We start from the raw sequence: 19,112 nt of genomic DNA, 5'->3' as shown, positions 1-19,112 counted from the left end.
AGCTGTCTGGATTGTTAAATCTCAATTCCCTTCATGCTTGAGTGGAGTTCAGTAGTCAGCTGTGAAACTAACTGCAATGTTTATGAACATCGAGCTATGATTGACAGTTCTTGGACCACATCAAAGACAGTTAAGTGCTCTCACTTCCTCTTTTGCTCTGCAGAAAGTACTTTACTGTAGGGGTGGGTTGCATTGGGGGGGGGGGGGGGTCCTCCGATTTTGCGGCAACTCCCTTAAAGAGCCATGCTGGGAAATACCTGCACATATTCTCACCCACGTGAAACCCAGCTCAGAGGACTGGAGATTCACGTGGATTTGGAGAATCTGGTGCCCAGCCCATTAATAGAATGAATTGCACCCTCCCACTGGCACGGGGTGTGAACCTTGATGCTGCCGCCAGTGGGGGACCGGAGCATTGGAGCTGGATCGTTGTCGATCCTGTTTTTTGCCTGACACTGAATTCTTGGCCGCATCGGGAACTCCGCTACCAGTGGCAGGCAGCAGAGAATCCAGCCCCAGGTCAAAACTACATGAGAAAAAGAAAATTTCCCTTGGTACAATTGGCGCTCAATATAGATATTAAGATTACAAACACCACAAGCTTTAATTTCATCCAATGTTTGTCAAGACTTTATTTTCATCATGATTGTCAAAATGGTTACAATTTAAAAACAGAATTAAGAAAATAGTGCAAACCATAAATATGTACAGCAAAATTTGCTTTAATATTGTTTTCTACAGATATCCCCCGCACCATTTTTAAAAGACAATTTGAGAAGTGCAAGCAAGTCATATTGATCAGAAGTTCTATGATTTGGGCAGCACTAATTCTATTCAAACAAAGCAAATTGGAGGTTCTACTTGATTGGTCTCAGTGTCTCTGTATTTGATAGGAGACAGTCAGGATACAGTCATTATGCTGCAAATCTGACAGGATTAGATTTTGCTTGGTTAAGGACAGGACCAGATATTGCTATTTTGTCTTTTATCCTAAATAACCCAGCAATACTTTTAAAGATGTGTGAGCTGCTTGAGGGCTCTCCACACCCATGCCCATCAAGAGTCACTGTCTTCAGAATAAAGTGTGTGATGGCGGGGGGAGGGAACTAGAGGAAAAAACAAAATAATTATGTTTTATATTAGATAAAAATTACTTCAACCTAATTGAATACATTGAAAATTCACATTAATCCTTATCAAAGTACTTAACATGTACCATGCTTAAATTAATCTTGAGATCTTTTTCACAGCACTGCTGGTTACTAAGCTCAGCTTTTTTATAAAGCATACGTTACTGTTCACATGTAGTCCAATATATTGTGTTATCATGTTATTTAAAAGAGGAAGCTGCACTCGAGTCATGTAGCTCGCCCTTACACTGCTCGTGGCTAAGTGACCCATGTACACAAAGGTACAAGCACAAATGAGATCCAGGTAGATCCGTGGAAGGAATTGGCACAGGTGTCTATGATCTCATCATCAAAACTAATGTTTACATCTTGTTCAATTTAGTGTAGAAAGGAAGTGGGACTGCATCATCTTTTAATCCGAATAACTACTTTTTACAGTACAATCTGGATTGTAAGATTGAACATCTTTCAGTTAAGTCACCATGACTATCATTAAACAGGAAGTGCAGCAATGGCAATTATCATATCAAAGAATCAACATTTAATGCACAGTTTTAGTGAAGAGGATTGGTTTGATATTACCCAAAAGGGAAGTCAACATCCTCAATGATTTTAACATGTTTTTTTACATGTTTGGAAATATCACAATATATTTCACTCAAATCCCATTTCTTCACTTAATTCTTCTCCAGTCCTCTGATAGGCATAAATGTTATTGGGAAGAATGTTGCTCATTCTTTGCTGTCTTTCACCCCATCAACTTTTCCTGGTGCTCACTGTTGACAGCTGCTGAAGAAACAATAAAACGTGTTAGCTTGGAACACATAAACATAGTTAATTAAGCAAGAAGTCTGACAACACCAGGTTAAAGTCCAACAGGTTTGTTTCGAATCACTAGACTCGCATTCAAAATATCGTCTTGCATCTTTGACTTTGTCTATATATATATATGTATGTTTCTATATATATGTTTCTGGAACCCACCTCTTCATTCACCTGAGGAAGGAGCTGTGCTCCGAAAGCTAGTGATTCGAAACAAACCTGTTGGACTTTAAACTGTGTTGTAAGACTTCTTACTATGTTCACCCCAGTCCAACACTGGCATTTCTACATCATAGTTAATTAAATATCATCAGGAAAGCCTACATTTATCACACAGATCACACAGTCACAAGTTTGATGAGTGCAGCTCCAACAATACTCAAGAAGCTCAACACCATCCATGATAAAGCGGAAGATGGATTCGCACCGCATCCGCCACATTCAACATTCACACCCGCCACCACCGACGCATAGTGACAGCTGTGTGCACCATCTACGAGATGCACTTCAGAAACTCGTGCAAGACTCCTTCGACAGCACTTTCTAAACTTGGCCTCTACCACCTGTTATGGGCCAGGATTTAGCGAGCCCCAAAGTGTATCATGAAGTTCATCTGACGCACAGCTTTTAATAGATTGTGGTATGGGGAGCACAGGGCCCACTCTACAGGTGTGGTACAGCAGAAATGGAAAAATATTTTTTACAGCAAAACAATGTTTATTCTAGGAACTCAAGTTAATCTTTTTAAAACATACAGTGAACATCTTAGCAACTATTAATTCAAATACAACCCCCAAAGAATACAACACCAAGTAATCCTTTAAGCATTCCTTTTAACATCCATAAGACTTAAAAACATACCCTTTAACAGAAGCACATCAGGTTAAAGTCACTACTGAGAGCAGTTTATAGTTTCAAATCACCAAAAGATCGATTTACAGTTTTTAGATTACAGAGAGAGAGACTCATACACCTTCTGGCTGTGACTGCAACTATCCAGCTCTGAAAATGAAACTAAAACACACCCTGCAGCAAACAGCCTAAAACAAAAATAAAAAGCTGACAGACAGCCTAGCTCCACCCACTCTCTGACATCACTGCGTAATAAACACCCATTTCTTAAAGGTACTCTCACTACAGATATTTATATACACACCCATTTATAAACACCCATTTCTTAAAGGTTCTCTCACATGACACACCTCAAAGGACAAAATCACCAGATGCATGGAAACACCACCACCTCCAAATTTCCCTCCAAGTCCGCCCTTCGTTCATTGTTGCTGCGTCCAGATCCTGGAACTCCACCTCCACCCACCCCCTAACGGCACCATGGGTATTTCTACAGCACAGGGACTGCAGTGGTTACAAAAGGCAGCTCACCACCACCTTCTCAAGCACAATTAGGGACGAGCGATAAATATTGACCTAGCCAGCGGAGCCCACATCCCATGAACGAATATATAAATTGTCCAACCATGTACACTTTACTGTGGCTATCAGGAGTGGGAAAGGTAACTGGTTTTTCTCCTCTGGTCCAGGAATATGAGACCAATTATGGTTTCCCTACTGCGCGCCTACTGAGATTCGCTAAGAAAGACACGGAATCAAATTTGTGACTGTGTGATCTGTGTGGCTCTCGGTCGCACTGGGCAGTGTACTTACCATTTGAGTGATCAATGGTGCTGCTGAGCAGGAGCTTCGAAATAGTTGAAAAGCTATACTACACCATAATACTGAAAAATTGCATTTATAAATCTAACAAGGTAGTAAATCCTGTGCTGTTTGCTGATTGCATACCCAAATTCCACAACATATATTTCGAGTAAGTGAAAACTGCGTCTATTCTTAAGATTTGATAGGTACAGAATTTAATAAGCACTTTGAAAAACAGTATTTCATATTTTTAACCACCTTCTCCGCTTACCTGATTTTAATCTAGGTAGAGCTTTGATTTGGGAAGAATCTGCCTGTGTCTGAATTTTTGCAATTGGTGGCATAAGTATCTTCTTGGGTCGAGCTGCAAAAGACAAAAATCAGATGTTCAAGAAGACTACAGAATAATGCTATTCTCAATGTCATATCTGACACGTGGAAATGTCGACTAATGTAATCCTGCATACATAAGAACATTAGAAGCAGGAGTAGGCCATCTGGCCCCTCGAGCCTGCTCCACCATTCAATGAGATCATGGCTGATCTTTTGTGGACTCAGCTCCATTTTCCGGCCCGAACACCATAACCTCCCTTTATTCTTCAAAAAACTATCTATCTTTATCTTAAAAACATTTCACGAAGGAGCCTCTACTGCTTCACTGGGCAAGGAATTCCATAGATTCACAACCCTTTGGGTGAAGAAGTTCCTCCTAAACTCAGTCCTAAATCTACTTCCCCTTATTTTGAGGCTATGCCCCCTAGCTAGTTTTGCTTTCACCCGCCAGTGGAAACAACCTGCCCGCATCTATCCTATCTATTCCCTTCATAATTTTATATGTTTCTATAAGATCCCCTCTCATCCTTCTAAATTTCAATGAGTACAGTCCCAGTCTACTCAACCTCTCCTCGTAATCCAAACCCTTCAGCTCTGGGATTAACCTAGTGAATCTCCTCTGCACACCCTCCAGTGCCAGTACGTCCTTTCTCAAGTAAGGAGACCAAAACTGAACACAATACTCCAGGTGTGGCCTCACTAACACCTTATACAATTGCAGCAGAACCTCCCTAGTCTTAAACTCCATCCCTCTAGCAATGAAGGACAAAATTCCATTCGCCTTCTTAATCACCTGTTACATCTGTAAACTAACTTTTTGCGACTCATGCACTAGCACACCCAGGTCTCTCTGCACAGCAGCATGTTTTAATATTTTATCATTTAAATAATAATCCCTTTTGCTGTTATTCCTACCAAAATGGATAACCGCACATTTGTCAACATTGTATTCCATCTGCCAGACCCTAGCCCATTCACTTAGCCTATCCAAATCCCTCGGCAGACTTCCAGTATCCTCTGCATTTTTTGCTTTACCACTTATCTTAATGTCATCTGCAAACTTGGGACACATTGCCCTTGGTCCCCAACTCCAAATCATCTATGTAAATTGTGAACAGTTGTGGGCCCAACACTTATCCCTGAGGGACACCACTAGTTACTGATTGCCAACCAGAGAAACACCCATTAAATCCCACTCTTTGCTTTCTATTAATCAACCAATCCTCTATCCATGCTACTACTTTCCCCTTAATGCCATGCATCTTTATCTTATGCAGCAACCTTTTGTGTGGCACCTTGCCAAAGGCTTTCTGGAAATCCAGATATACCCCATCCATTGGCTCCCCGTTATCTACCGCACTGGTAATGTCCTCAAAAAATTCCACTAAATTAGTTAGGCACGACCTGCCCTTTATGAACCCATGCTGCGTCTGCCCAATGGGACAATTTCCATCCAGATGCCTCGCTATTTCTTCCTTGATGATAGATTCCAGCATATTCCCTACTACCAAAGTTAAGCTCACTGGCCTATAATTACCCGCTTTCTGCCTACCTCCTTTTTTAAACAGTGGTGTCACATTTGCTAATTTATGTTTTACTACCTCCATTTATTTAATAGTTTGGGTTTTAGACAATGTGATTACCTCCAGACTGTGCATGGCTTTCAACATTTCAATCGTGTACATTGGGCAGCACGGTAGCATAGTGATTAGCACAATTGCTTCACAGCTCCAGGGTCCCAGGTTCAATTCCCGGCTTGGGTCACTGCCTGTGCGGAGTCTGCACGTTCTCCCCGTGTGTGCGTGGGTTTCCTCTGGGTGCTCCGGTTTCCTCCCACAGTCCAAAGATGTGCAGGTTAGGTGGATTGGCCATGATAAATTGCCCTTAGTGTCCAAAATTGCCCTTGGTGTTGGGTGGGGTTACTGGGTTATGGGGATAGGGTGGAGGTGTGCGGTTGGGTGGGGTGCTCTTTCCAAGAGCCGGTGCAGACTCGATGGGCTGAATGGCCTCCTTCTGTACTGTGAATTCTATGATCTATGATCTACATCTTGTCCCCTTAATCTAATCTAATTTGTGTGTTTGAGAATGCAACACATGTCCAATTTGAGCCAGACAGGCAGGAAGTGCTGAACAGAGCCACAACACCTCTTCACAGGAACGGGGTGCAATTGGGATGGAGTAGAATGTCACACTTCAGTTGACTAACCAGTGGGTGTTCAGGAATCTCAGGTTCGGCAGCCATTAAACTAAAATCAGCTTCTGTTTATTCCCCAGTCAACTTCTCCGAGTTCAATGGTTCTCAAAGTGTGGTCCATGAGGGTCTGCAAACTGGCCCAAAATGCAAATCACTGAGATGCAACCCCATGATGGAGTCCATTTCAGAGAACCCCCATTCCCACCACTTAAGCTGAATGGCTCCCAAGTGCGTGGCATGAGGTGTCATAAGCACGAGCAACAATATAGTTTTGTAAGCAACATTTAGGTTTCTGTTGATTTTGTTTCATTGATGTAGATATGAGATAAGTATTAGTTTCTCAGAAGACAATTGTAATAATGTTATAACTTAAATTAACCCGTTCTCTTGTAGTATTAATGTCTATAATGTAGAAATGTCCACACCTAAATTTCAAGCATAAGTTAGTAATTTGCGCATGCTATTTCATTTTTTTATATGTTCATTACATTGAATAGCAAAAAGCTCCCCCAAATATTTACAGTTTCCATAAATTCCCATTAAGTTTTTTTTGCGGTGGAAAGCAAAAGCAAGTGGGGTATCATAGAATCATAGAATTTACAATGCAGAAGGAGGCCATTCGGCCCATCGAGTCTGTACAGGCCCTGGAATGAGCACCCTATCCAAGCCCACACCTCCACCCCATCCCCATAACCCAGTAACCCCATCCAACGCTAAGGGCAATTTTGGTTACTAAGGGCAATTTAGCATGGCCAATCCACCTAACCTGCACATCTTTGGACTGTGGGAGGAAACCGGAGCACTCGGAGGAAACCCACGCAGACACGGGGAGAACGTGCAGACTCCGCACAGACAGTGACCCAAGCTGGGAATCGAACCTGGAACCCTGGAGCTGAGAAGCAATTGTGCTAACCACTGTGCTACCATGCTACCGGGATTCAGATCACAATGCCTCATGAGATTGCTTTGAGGGACCTCCCAGTATCTGTCGGCGGCGCTGCCTTTTGCGACCAATGCAGCCAGTAGATCACATCCACCGTCAAGGACTGTGCTGGGTAGAGCCAGTCGGTGGTGTGCAGCGTCTTTGGGCCCAGCTAAGTGGTCGATGGATGAAAAGGTTTGAGGGCTGGTGTCTTCCTCCATATTCTAAACATTTTATTGGGGGGCCACAGCCCAATCTATGTCTGGTTAAAGAGTTATTGGGTGCAATCTAACCAAATTGGAACAGAGTCCCGTGATGAGCGCGTTTAGCTGGGTGTTTCCCGGCACCTGCAGCGCCAAGAAACACCACGCTATCTATCAGGACTCTGTTTCAATTCGGGGCCATGGCGGGAAACGCCCTGCTGAGGCTGCACAGAGACCTGTTTCCTGCACTGAGGAGCTCTGCTCACCGGAACTCCTCAGTGCAGGAGGAGATCGGGATGCCATTTTTAAATGGTGCCCTGATCTCTCAACTCCATGATGTGACTATCTAACACCCCTCCCCCCCCCCTCCCCTCCCCCTTCAGAGCCCCAAGCCCCAACACACCTATACGGGAGTTCTCTCATCCCCCCCCCCCACCCCCCCCAACCCCCACCAGCAGTGCAAGGTTGCCACCCTGTCCCAAGGGCAAGCTCCTGAAAGACAACAATTGCCTGGGAGCTCTCTACAATCACGTGTCCTTTTGTGGGGAACAGCACTGAACAGCGCTCGCCCGAGATCTCTGGGGCAAAGGTGTAATGTCCCACCGCCTCAGGTAGATCAGAGGAGCGTATATTAGAATGAGACTAGCTTACTCACTCTAATATGCAGATTTGGAAAATAGTGATCCTGCCCACATTGGGTGGGATAATGCCCCGTGGGATTGCTTATCTTACTTTTAACACTTGTTTTTTTACTTACTTGTTATTTTGACTTGATCCAGCTTCTCAATTTCTGAGGAAAGAAAACATGTTATATTCTCAAATGAAGAAGAATAGGAAAGGTCTCACATAGAATCATCCAACACAGGATATGATTTTCCTTTGAAAGTTACTGTCGAATCTGCTTCCACCACTCTTTGAGACAGTGCAGCCCAAATCATAACAAGAGGCTGCTTTAAGATTCTCTGCTCATTCCACCCCCTACACCGCCCCCGCTCCCCCCTTGGATTTTTAAACCCATCACCTTCATTCAGGTTGCTGACCGTCCTGGAGTATGAACAGTTTCTTTCGATCCGATCTATCAAGCCCTCTCATAATTTTGAACACCTATAGTGAATCACCTCATAGCCTTCTCTGTTCAAAGAATATAAATCCCAGTTTCTCCCATCTCTCCACTTAACTGAAGTCCTCTACCTGGCATCAATCTGAGAGGCCTTCTCTGCACCCTGCTCAAGGCTTTGAAATCCTTCCTAAAGTGTGGTGTCCAGGATTGAACACAATACTCCAGCTGGGGCCTAATTCATAAAGGTTGACTATAATTTCCTTGTTTTTGCAAGTCATGCCTCTATTTATAAAAGCCATATGCAACAGCATTATCAACTCATTATCTAGATTCAAAGATTTGTGACTGTGAATCCCAAGGTCCTTCTGCCCTTCAATCCATGAGGAAATTATGCTGCTTAATTTACATTGCCTCTTCTTCTTATTTTTCCAATGCATCGTTTCACATTCCTTTGCATTAAATTTTATCATGTGCCTTCCAATGTTACCCATACTGGGAATGCTAGCCAATGTGTTATATTCAAAACTGGACAGCAGGATATTTGCACCACTCAGTTTGCAGGTAAGTGTGATGGTTTTGTGCTATTGAGCCATGCCTATTAGGATCTGGTTCAAGACTGCCCTGAATTCAACAGTAAACTCCATAAACTGTTTTCTTTCAGAGCACTAATGAGCTGCCTGCCCGCAAGCGGCTAATTCCAGCTAGTCATGTAGAAATATGCAGCAGAATAGGATAGGAATAAAGTTGGGGAGAGTCAATCTGGGCCACTTCCAAATGTCTGATTCTAGAGCAGCATTAGCAGAGTTTGGAAGCAGGGCCACTTCATGCCCTTAGTACAATAAAACATGGTATAGAAAGTCCAAAGATGGAAGGTAACGACAATGAATCTCCAATATACACGTTTAGATATTTGTAGCATCTTCCCTCGAGGCGTTAATATCCGCAGACAAGTTCTTTCCAGCAGGGTTCTCTGAGTAGTGATGTGAAGGTAGATTCCCCATCAGTGCAGAGGCATTAATGACGATTGTTGCAAACCCAAAAAGCTACCACAGTTAAGAGTAGCCCACTCTGGCTGGACGTCTTCCTGGGATTCCCACCATTGATCTCCCAACATGGCCATACTTGCAGCCTTTCCATACCAACTGGAAAGCAAATAGACTTAATAACACATTGGGTGATTTTTGACTATCAAACCACCCCCGATCTTATAACTAATACTTTTATAACTAAAGTGATGAAGCTTTTCATTTTGTAAATGCCCGTATGATTTTTCTCCTGGATTGCCAGGAAGCATATGGCTATTCAACATGACTCACGTTGAATAGCCATGAGGCCACACTTAGCCCCGTTTTGTACACTGAGGAGCTCCGCTCGCCCGAACTCCCCAATGTAGGGAGAGATCGGGACTCCATTTAAAAATGGCGTTCTGATCTCCGAGGCCCCCAAAGTGATCCCCGACACCACCACCCCCCGAATCGCATTGGATCTCACGATGCGTCACTATCCCAGGTGCAGTGTCGCCCAGCTTTTATTGGCCGCACTGCACTGGGGAGAACTGCTTTTCCGGTGCAGCGTGGCCATTGGATCGCACCCCGTACTCCACCTGCCCATTTTTTGTCCATTCATGTAACCCATCTATATCCCTTTGCAGATTCTTTGTATCCTCCTCACAACTTGCTTTCCTACCTATCTTTGTATCATCAACAGCTTTGTCTGCAACACAGACTTCATCCAAATGTTGATCTCAGCAGCTCTTAGCACAGGGCTAAATCGCTGGCTTTGAAAGCAGACCAAGGCAGGCCAACAGCACGGTTCAATTCCCGTAACAGCCTTCCCGAACATGCGCCGGAATGTGGCGACTAGGGGCTTTTCACAGTAATTTCATTTGAAGCCAACTTGTGACAAGAAGCGATTTTCATTTCATTTGATTTCATGGTGCGGCTCCAGCACTGTGGCACTCGACCCTACCAGTTAAAGTTTGCCAACTTGAAAATTTTCCAAAGTCTCTGTTTCCTATTAGTTTGTTCCAACCATGTTAATATAACACCCCCAACCCCATGAACAAAGGATTCTTTGGCAGCACCTTCCAAATACCTAGAAAGACAAGGGCAGAAGATGCATTCACTCCAAGCCACATACCATCCTGACTTGGAATTATATCGTTCTCCAAGGCTGCCTTCAGGACGCGCAACAACGCAGAATCGTCGAGCAGAAACTTATAGCCACGTTCCGCACACATGAGTGCGGCCTCAACCAGGACCTGGGATTCATGTCGCATTACATTCATCCCACACCATCTGGCCTGCGAAATCCTACCAACTGTCCTGGCTTGACACAATTCACACCTCTTTAACCTGGGGTTACCCCATCTCTGGATCTATAAAGATTTAATCACCTGCTAATGCTCGTATTCCAAGCATTGTCTGGCATCTTTGAATCTGTCTATATATATATGTTTCTGGAACATACCTCTTCATTCACCTGAGGAAGGAGCAGCGCTCCGAAAGCTAGTGACATCGAAACAAACCTGTTGGACTTTAACCTGGTGTTATAAGACTTCTTACTGTGCTCACCCCAGTCCAACGCTGGCATCTCCACATTATGGAATTATATCACCATTCCTTCCCTGTGGGTGCACCTGCACCAGATGGACTGCTGTGGTATGAGGAGGCTCACCACCAATTTCTCAAGGGCAATTAGGGATGCTGCCCAGCTAGTGATGCCCACATCCCTTGAACAACTGTACTTTAAACATTAAATCCAGCAAAATGCTCATATCTCCAATTCTGCCTTTAAACATTATCATGAAAATTGCAAATACTCAATACATAATTAAAGCTACTGTGATTTTTTTAAACTTCATTTATGGGATGTGGGCACCGCTGGCTTGGCCAGAATTCATTGCCCATCGCTAATTGCCCTTGAGAAGGTGGTAGTGAACTGCCTTCTTGAACAGCTTCAGTCCACCTGGTGCAAAACCACCCACAGTGTTGTAAAGGAGGGAGTTCCAAGATTTTGACCCAGTGAAGGAAGGAACGGTATAGCGACCCCACACCAGATCCCAACAGTGTCTACGATACTGGACCGAAACCCCAATGTATTCTTTTGTAAGAATGATTTGCTCCAAGGATGTTTGCAAGAATGGGGATTTGGTCATTTTAAAATAAAACTTTATTATGAATACAATCTTAAACTTTTTAACTTCACACCCAAAAAGAGCAGCTTAGAATTGCCCCTTAAACACTACTACTCTATTTCCCATTAAACAACTAGAAAATAAACATACAGCTCTCAATCGATCTTACTGTGGGAAGGTTGTGGACACAGCATCAGGCAGCTCAGAACTCAACTCCTCTCTCCAAAGTCTGCCTTTCCAAAGCCTTTCAAAATATCTCTCTGCATTCCTTGGCTCCACTCAGCAATGACCTCATGTCTCCAAGCTAAAAAAACAAATGATCACTGCAGTGCAAAGCACATTAACTCGCCAGGGACTTTCCCAGTCAAACCATAGTCCATCAGTCCAGACTGAAAAACACATTCCTTTGTCAATTACTAAAAGCACCCAGGCCCTGCAAAACAGAATTATTTTTAAACAAACATGACCACTGCAATCAAACACACTCTAACCCCAGGCTTTTAACCCTTAAATTGCCCAATAATTGCATTTCCCTCTGGGTCCTGAGTACATCTGCCAGCCCTGAGATGTAACCAACACAGTCTGAAACATCTATTTGCCAACTCGCAGCTGTCTATGAGAGTGTGACCTTGTCAGTCAATAAGAGTTCATCACAAGAGGTGGAGCAAGCAGGCATGGAGGAGCAGGCAAAGGCAGGGGAACAAGTGGGAGAGTTACAAGAGAGGCCAGTGGGGGAGGGGGACCAAGTGGAGGACGGGGAGCAGGAGGAACAGTTGGGGGGAGGGAGCAGGTGAAAACATCGGAGGGGGAGAAGGTGAGGGTGTTGCAGGGGGAGCAGATGGGGGCATCGCAGGGGGAACGGATGGAGGGGGAACAGATGGAGGAGAGGGAGCAGATGGGGCACACATGAGGAAAGCAGGCAGGAGAAGGAGAGCTGCAGGGTGAGAGGATGGAAAGGCTGTGTGGGGAGAAGGGGGTTAAGGTGGAGGTGCTGAGGGACGGAATGCTGTGGGGAGAACAGAGCGTGGAACTGTGTATTACGGGTCTCTTCACCCACATTGTTCGTAGGAAAGTGATAGACACAGACAGTGAAAGTGGAAACTCTTCAGACTGGGGCCATGTCTGTCGTCCGTGCCCAGGCATGCATGGGAGATTCTTAATGAGAGAACAAGAAAGGGAGATGCACAGTCTGATGAAAGAGCACCCTCAAATATAGATAGGAAACATAGAATAAATATGTCCTGGGAGTCTGTGACCGACTGTGAGAGAATTCAGGGCACTTGTCAGGAGCATCATTTTGGGAGCTCTGCTGAATCAGTGACAATATCTCAGAAGAGAGGGGTGGCACGTTGGCCCAATGGTTAGCACTGCTGCCTCACGGAGCCAAGATCCCAGGTTCGATCCCAGCCCCGGGTCACTGTCCATGTGGAGTTTGCACATTCTTCCCGTGTTTGCGTGGGTTTCGTCCCCACAACCCAAAGATGTGGAGGGTAAATGGATCGACCACGCTAAATTGCCCCTTAATTGGAAAAAATGAATTGGGTACTCTAAATTTATGTCTAAAAAAAATCTCAGAAGGTGATTTTACCGCAATACTTCACAAGTTCTGAATACAGAAATCCTACCAATTGTGAACCTGTCCGTTGTCAGGCTAGATTCCACAGGAAGTTGAATCTGTTTCTCATAACTGGTTTGCTGGATGCACTTAGGAGAAACTATGGGAAAATAAATGATGATCAAAATGAAGGAGACTCTTCTCAAGGCCGTGTAGCTATTCAGGGCGGTGCTGGTGATCCAGCCAGGAGGCCATCAGTAAATAATGTGACAATAACTAAGGGCTTAGAGCATCTGTACCAGAGCCCAGTTATAAAATGTGTTAATTCTACAACTGGCTACCATAGCGAGAGTTTACAGTGTGACCATATTGATTGCAGTGGTCTTTTAAGGAGTTTGTATTCTGATGGAACTTGCCCCACAGCTGATTGTGTGGCAGCACGGTAGCATTGTGGATAGCACAATTGCTTCACAGCTCCAGGGTCCCAGGTTCGATTCCCGGCTTGGGTCACTGTCTGTGCGGAGCCTGCATGTTCTCCCCGTGTGTGCGTGGGTTTCCTCCGGGTGCTCCGGTTTCCTCCCACAGTCCAAAGATGTGCAGGTTAGGTGGATTGGCCATGATAAATTGCCCTTAGTGTCCAAAAATTGCCCTTAGTGTTGGGTGGGGTTACTGGGTTATGCGGATAGGGTGGAGGTGTTGACCTTGGGTAGGGTGCTCTTTCCAAGAGCCGGTGCAGACTCGATGGGCCGAATGGCCTCCTTCTGCATTGTAAATTCTATTATAACATCAAGGGCATTTAAATGGTCATTGGATAAACATATAGATGATAATGGAATAGCGTAGATGGGCTTTTGATTGGTTTCACAGAGGGCCTGTCCTGTGCTGTCATGTTCTATTGTAGGTTCTTTACTCAGAGAGCAGTGAGGGCGTGGAATGCCCTGCCTGCAACAACAGAGGACTCGCCAACATTAAGGGCATTTAAATGGCCATTGGATAAACATATAGATGATAATGGAATAGTGTAGATGAGCTTTACATTGTTTTCACAGGTCGGCACAACATTGAGGGACGAAGGGCCTGTAATGTTCTATGTTCTATGTTCTAGTTTTGAGATAGTTGAACTAACAGTATTGTTAATAGTGTAGATGTGAAGTGTAATCTTTACTTAACTAATTTCTTAGTAATATGTTCGAATCTGATTCAGTGTAGTGTAATAAATTAGCTTTGTTTATTAAACACAGCTTCCTGTTCTTTGTTAGCGCTACAACTTTCACCATCCTGAAAGAACTAAAACAAGGAACACTCAGTCTGCTCTGCATGTTGGGGACCAATCTCAAAGTTACCAAACAAGTGATACAAACTTGAATCCAACTGCAGAGGATTCTGTGCCCATGCAGAAAGTGTCAGAACCTGTTAATGTTCAAACTCAACCAATACATACTGGACAATTACCAGGAAATTGTGTGGTGACCTGTAAATGTCAAAGTGACACATTGAAAAGTTTTCATTCAGGCTGGCTACACTACTTTGATGGATTGCTCGGGAAAGTGGTGTATGTAAACAGTGTGACTGGACTGAGTAGCTACGAAGTTCCGCCAGATGCCCAGACACAGCTGCCTGTATAAAGGACTTCACAACGATGGCAGTTAATGTTCCCACTAAGACTGGTAGGTTGGGAAAGAAATTTAGAGGCACCCCTTCACATCCCTCAAAAGTACCCCACAACAACTCAACTGGGCCTTTTTGATAGGTTCATAGTGGGATCTCCACCCCAGTTCTGCCTAAATCTATCATGATAACTCTGAATTAGGCCATGGGTCTCTTGAGTCTGATTCATCATTCAGCAAGACCGTGGCTGATCTTTGACCTTGACTACACTTTTCTGTTGATCCCCATACCCCTTGAGTACAAAATGACGAGCTGAAAACCTGACTTAGTAAGTCACTAAATGACCATGCTACTCTGCCGCACATTCTATAACAGTCCTGTTATAAACAGATGTGGTAAACCACTGTTGTATATATATTAGGAGATGTACGGTAAGACCCTGTACAACAGGTACAGCGGTAGTCCCTGCCTGCTGGCTCCACCCAGTTGGCAGAGTATAAATATGTGTGTCCTCCATGCAGCAGCCATTTCGCCAGCTGCTGTGGGAGGCCACACATCTTAGAGTAATAAATCTTCAGTTGTATTCAACTCTCGTCTCTGTGCAATTGATCGTGCATCAATTTATTACTCTAAGATTTTCAGAAGATGGACCTCCGCATCAAGCCGGATCGCCTGCAGCTGGATCCGCAATCAAAAAGGACTTTCAGTACTGGCTAGCTTGTTTCGAGGCGTTCATCAGGTCTGCACCAGACCCAATTCCGGAAGCTCAATAAATACAGATACTGGACTCGAGGTTGAGCTCCAACGTCTTTCCTCTGATCCAGGACGCGGCGAACTACGGCGAAGCCATGGCCCTACTTAAAGAGAATTACGCTCAGCGGACGAACATGCTCTTCGCCAGTCACGTATTCTCCACTCGCTGTCAGCTCCCTGGTGAGTCCATAGGAGATTTCTGGCCTGTCTTAATTCCACTAGTCAGAGACTGTGACTGTCAGGCCGTTACGGCCACGGAACATTCGAACCCCCTTATGCGGGACGCTTTTGTTACGGGGATTGGGTCAGATCTCATACGCCAGCGACTTTTAGAGGGGGCCACGCTCGACCTCGCAGCAACAAAAACACTGGCGCTATCGATGACGGTTGCCTCGCACAATATTCAGGCCTACACACCCAGCCGCGCGGCCCAACCCTCCTACGCATCGCGGACCCCACAGACGGCTGTCCATGCGCGGCCTTACCCAGCCAATGCGCCTGCGTCACGCGCCAGCCAGCCAACCCCGGGGGTCCCCGATGATACTTTTGCGGCCAACAAAAACAGCCCCGCCAATGCTGCCCAGCCCACGCTGCCCTTTGTAAGGCCTGCGGTAAGAAGGGGCACTTCGCCGCGGTGTGCCAGGCCCGCGCAGTCGCCGCTATCGCACCAACCCCCCTCGTTTAAGCACAATGGGCGTCGCCATCTTCTCCCCCTCAGACCACGTGTGGCCAGTGGGAGCCGCCATCTTCTCCCTCCACGCGCGGCCAGTGGGCGCCGCCACCTTCCGCTCTGTGGAACATGTGCGGCCCATGGGCGCCGCCATCTATTTCTACCCCCGCCACGTGCGGCCAGTGGGCGCCGCCATTTTGTCCACCCCAAGATCTCCAGGCACCGCCATCTTGTCTCACCCACAGCGCATGGGCACCACCATCGTTCCAGGACCCGTGCCCCCCGGGCACCCCATCATCCGACACCAGCGACGACCAGCCACGACTCGCCTCGGTCACCATCGACCAATCTCACGCGCACAACCTGGCCACTGCATCGACCAGCGTTAAGATCGATGGGCACGTGACCTCTTGCCTACTGGACTCCGGGAGCACCGAAAGCTTCATCCACCCTGATACGGTAAGGCGCTGCTCCCTCATGGTACACCCCACCAATCAAAGAATCTCCCTGGCCTCCGGATCCCACTCCGTGGCGATCCGGGGGTACTGTATAGTCACGCTCAATAGAATTCAGCGGCTTCCGCCCCTACGTTCTCCCCAATCTCTGCGCTGCCCTGCTACTCGGCCTGGACATCCAATGTAACCTCCAGAGCCTAACCTTGAAATTCGGCGGGCCCCTACCACCCCTTACTGTGTGCGGCCTCTGACCCTAAAGGTCGACTCTCCTTCCCTTTTCGCAAATCTAACCCTGGATTGCAAACCCGTCGCCACTAGGAGCAGATGGTACAGCACCCAGAACAGGACCTTCATCAGGTCAGAGGTCCAGCGGCTGCTTTGGGAAGGCATCATCGAGGCCAGCAACAGCCCCTGGAGAGCCCAAGTGGTAGTAGTTAAAACTGGGGAGAAACACAGAATGATCGTGGACGACAGCCAGACCATCAACAGGTACACGCAGCTCGACGAGTACCCCCTCCCACGCATATCTGATATGGTCAATCAGATTGCACAGTACCGGGTCTTCTCAACTGTGGACCTCAAACCCGCCTACCGCCAGCTCCCCATCCGTAAGGCGAACCGTCCATACACTTCCTTCGAGGCAAATGGTCGCCTCTACCACTTCCTCAGGGTTCGTTTCGGCGTCACCAACGGGGTCTCGGTCTTCCAAAGGGAGATGGACCGAATGGTCGACCGGTACGGATTGCGGGCCACCTTCCCGTACCTAGACAATGTCACCATCTGCGGCCACGATCAACAGGACCACGATGCCAACCTTCCAAAATTCCTCCACACCGCCACTCTCCTAAACCTCATCTATAACAAGGAGAAGTGCGTGTTCAGCACGAACTGCTTAGCCATCCTTGGCTATGTGCTCCAAAACGGAGTTCTGGGGCCCGATCCCAACCGCATGCGCCCCCTCATGCAGATCCCCCTCCCCCACTGGCCGCCCACTGCCCCAAGGCCCTCAACGCTGCCTGGGGTTCTTTTCATACTACACCCAGTGGGTCCCAAACTATGCGGACAAGGCCCGCCCACTCTTCCAGTCCACCCATTTTCCGCTGACGGCCGAGGCTCAACATGCCTTTGACCGTATCAGAGCCGATATCGCCAAGGCCGCGATGCGCGCAGTAGACGAGACGCTGCCCTTTCAAGTGGAGAGCGACGCATCAGACGCTGCCCTAGCCACCATCCTCAATCAGGCAGGCAGGCCCGTGGCATTCTTTTCCCGCTCCCTTCATGCCTCTGAAATTCAGCACTCCTCCGTCGAAAAGGAGGCCCAAGATATTGTTGAAGCTGTGCGGCATTGGAGGCATTTCCTGGCCGGCAGGAGATTCACGCTCCTCACTGACCAATGGTCGGTAGCCATCATGTTTAATAACACACAGCGGGGCAAGATCAAAAATGATAAAATCTTGAGGTGGAGGATCGAGCTCTCCAGCTACAAGTACGAAATTTTGTATCGCACCGGCAAACTCAACGAGCCCCCAGACGCCCTATGCCGAGGTACATGTGTCAGCGCACAGGTAGACCGACTCCGGACCCTGCACGACAGCCTTTGTCACCCGGGAGTCACACAGTTGTACCACTTCATCAAGGCCCGCAATCTCTCGTCGAGGAAGTCAGGGCAATCACCAGAGACTGCCAGGTCCGCGCAGAGTGCAAACCGCACTTCTACCAGCCAGACCGTGTGCGCCTGGTGAAGGCCTCCCGCCCCTTTGAACGCCTCAGCGTGGATTTCAAACGGCCCCTCCCCTCCACCGACCGTAACACGTATTTTCTCAGTGTGGTCGATGAGTACTCCAGATTCCCTTCGTCATCCCATGCCCCGACATGACGTCTGCCACCGTCATCAAAGCCCTCAACACCATCTTCGCTCTGTTCGGTTTCCCCGCCTACATTCACACTGACAGGGGATCCTCATTCATCAGTGATGAGCTGCGTCAGTTCCTCCTCAGCAGGGGTATTGTCTCCAGCAGGACGATGAGCTATAACCCCCGGGGAAACGGGCAGGTAGAGAGGGAGAACGGGACGGTCTGGAGGGCTGTCCAACTGGCCCTACGGTCCAGGAATCTCCCGGCCTCCCGCTGGCAGGAGGTCCTTCCCGATGCACTGCACATCATTCGGTCACTACTGTGCACCGCCACTAACGACATACCCCATGAACGGCTCTTTGCCTTCCCCAGGAAGTCCACATCCGGGGTGGTGCTCCCGGCGTGGCTCGCAGCTCCAGGACCCATACTCCTCCGTAGGCATGTCCGACTCCACAAGGCGGACCCGTTGGTAGAAAGGGTGCAGTTACTCCATGCGAACCCCCAGTATGCCTACGTAGCGTATCCCGAAGGCCGCCAGGATACTGTCTCCCTCAGGGACCTGGCACTAGCAGGTTCCACACACACGCACACACCTCTGGCCCGGCTCCACACACCCCTCCCCCAGCGCTCCCAGCAGCAACCTCCCCAGGACCATCCGTCCTCCCCCTGCCCATGCCCGAGGATGAAGAGGATTTCGGCATGCTCTCGGAGTCACCGAGGGCCAGACCAACATCGGAATCGCCGCCACCACTGCGTCGCTCC

The 19,112-nt window shown here is 47.1% G+C and overlaps 1 protein-coding gene across 3 annotated transcripts in view; it reads right to left on the bottom strand.

Moving 5' to 3' along the window:
• Nucleotides 1–602: 602 nt before the first annotated feature.
• LOC140395206 (signal-transducing adaptor protein 1-like) overlaps nt 603–19,112 on the bottom strand; it is an 88,339-nt gene continuing 69,829 nt past the window's right edge. For 2 of the 3 annotated variants that reach the window (XM_072482739.1, XM_072482741.1), the window contains 3 exons: nt 8,018–8,050; nt 3,880–3,972; nt 603–1,919 (listed from right to left, as the gene is read on the bottom strand). In XM_072482739.1, coding sequence (XP_072338840.1) covers nt 1,879–1,919; nt 3,880–3,972; nt 8,018–8,050 — 167 coding nt within the window. In that variant the 3' untranslated portion in view covers nt 603–1,878. The remainder of the gene's footprint in view (nt 1,920–3,879; nt 3,973–8,017; nt 8,051–19,112) is intronic. The other variant, XM_072482740.1, reaches the window with a different exon arrangement.

The sequence above is a fragment of the Scyliorhinus torazame genome, chromosome 18 (assembly GCF_047496885.1).
Source record: "Scyliorhinus torazame isolate Kashiwa2021f chromosome 18, sScyTor2.1, whole genome shotgun sequence".
NCBI classification, from domain to species: domain Eukaryota; kingdom Metazoa; phylum Chordata; class Chondrichthyes; order Carcharhiniformes; family Scyliorhinidae; genus Scyliorhinus; species Scyliorhinus torazame.
Note: the sequence above shows the minus strand (reverse complement) of the source record. Positions and strands in the feature narration are given on the sequence as shown.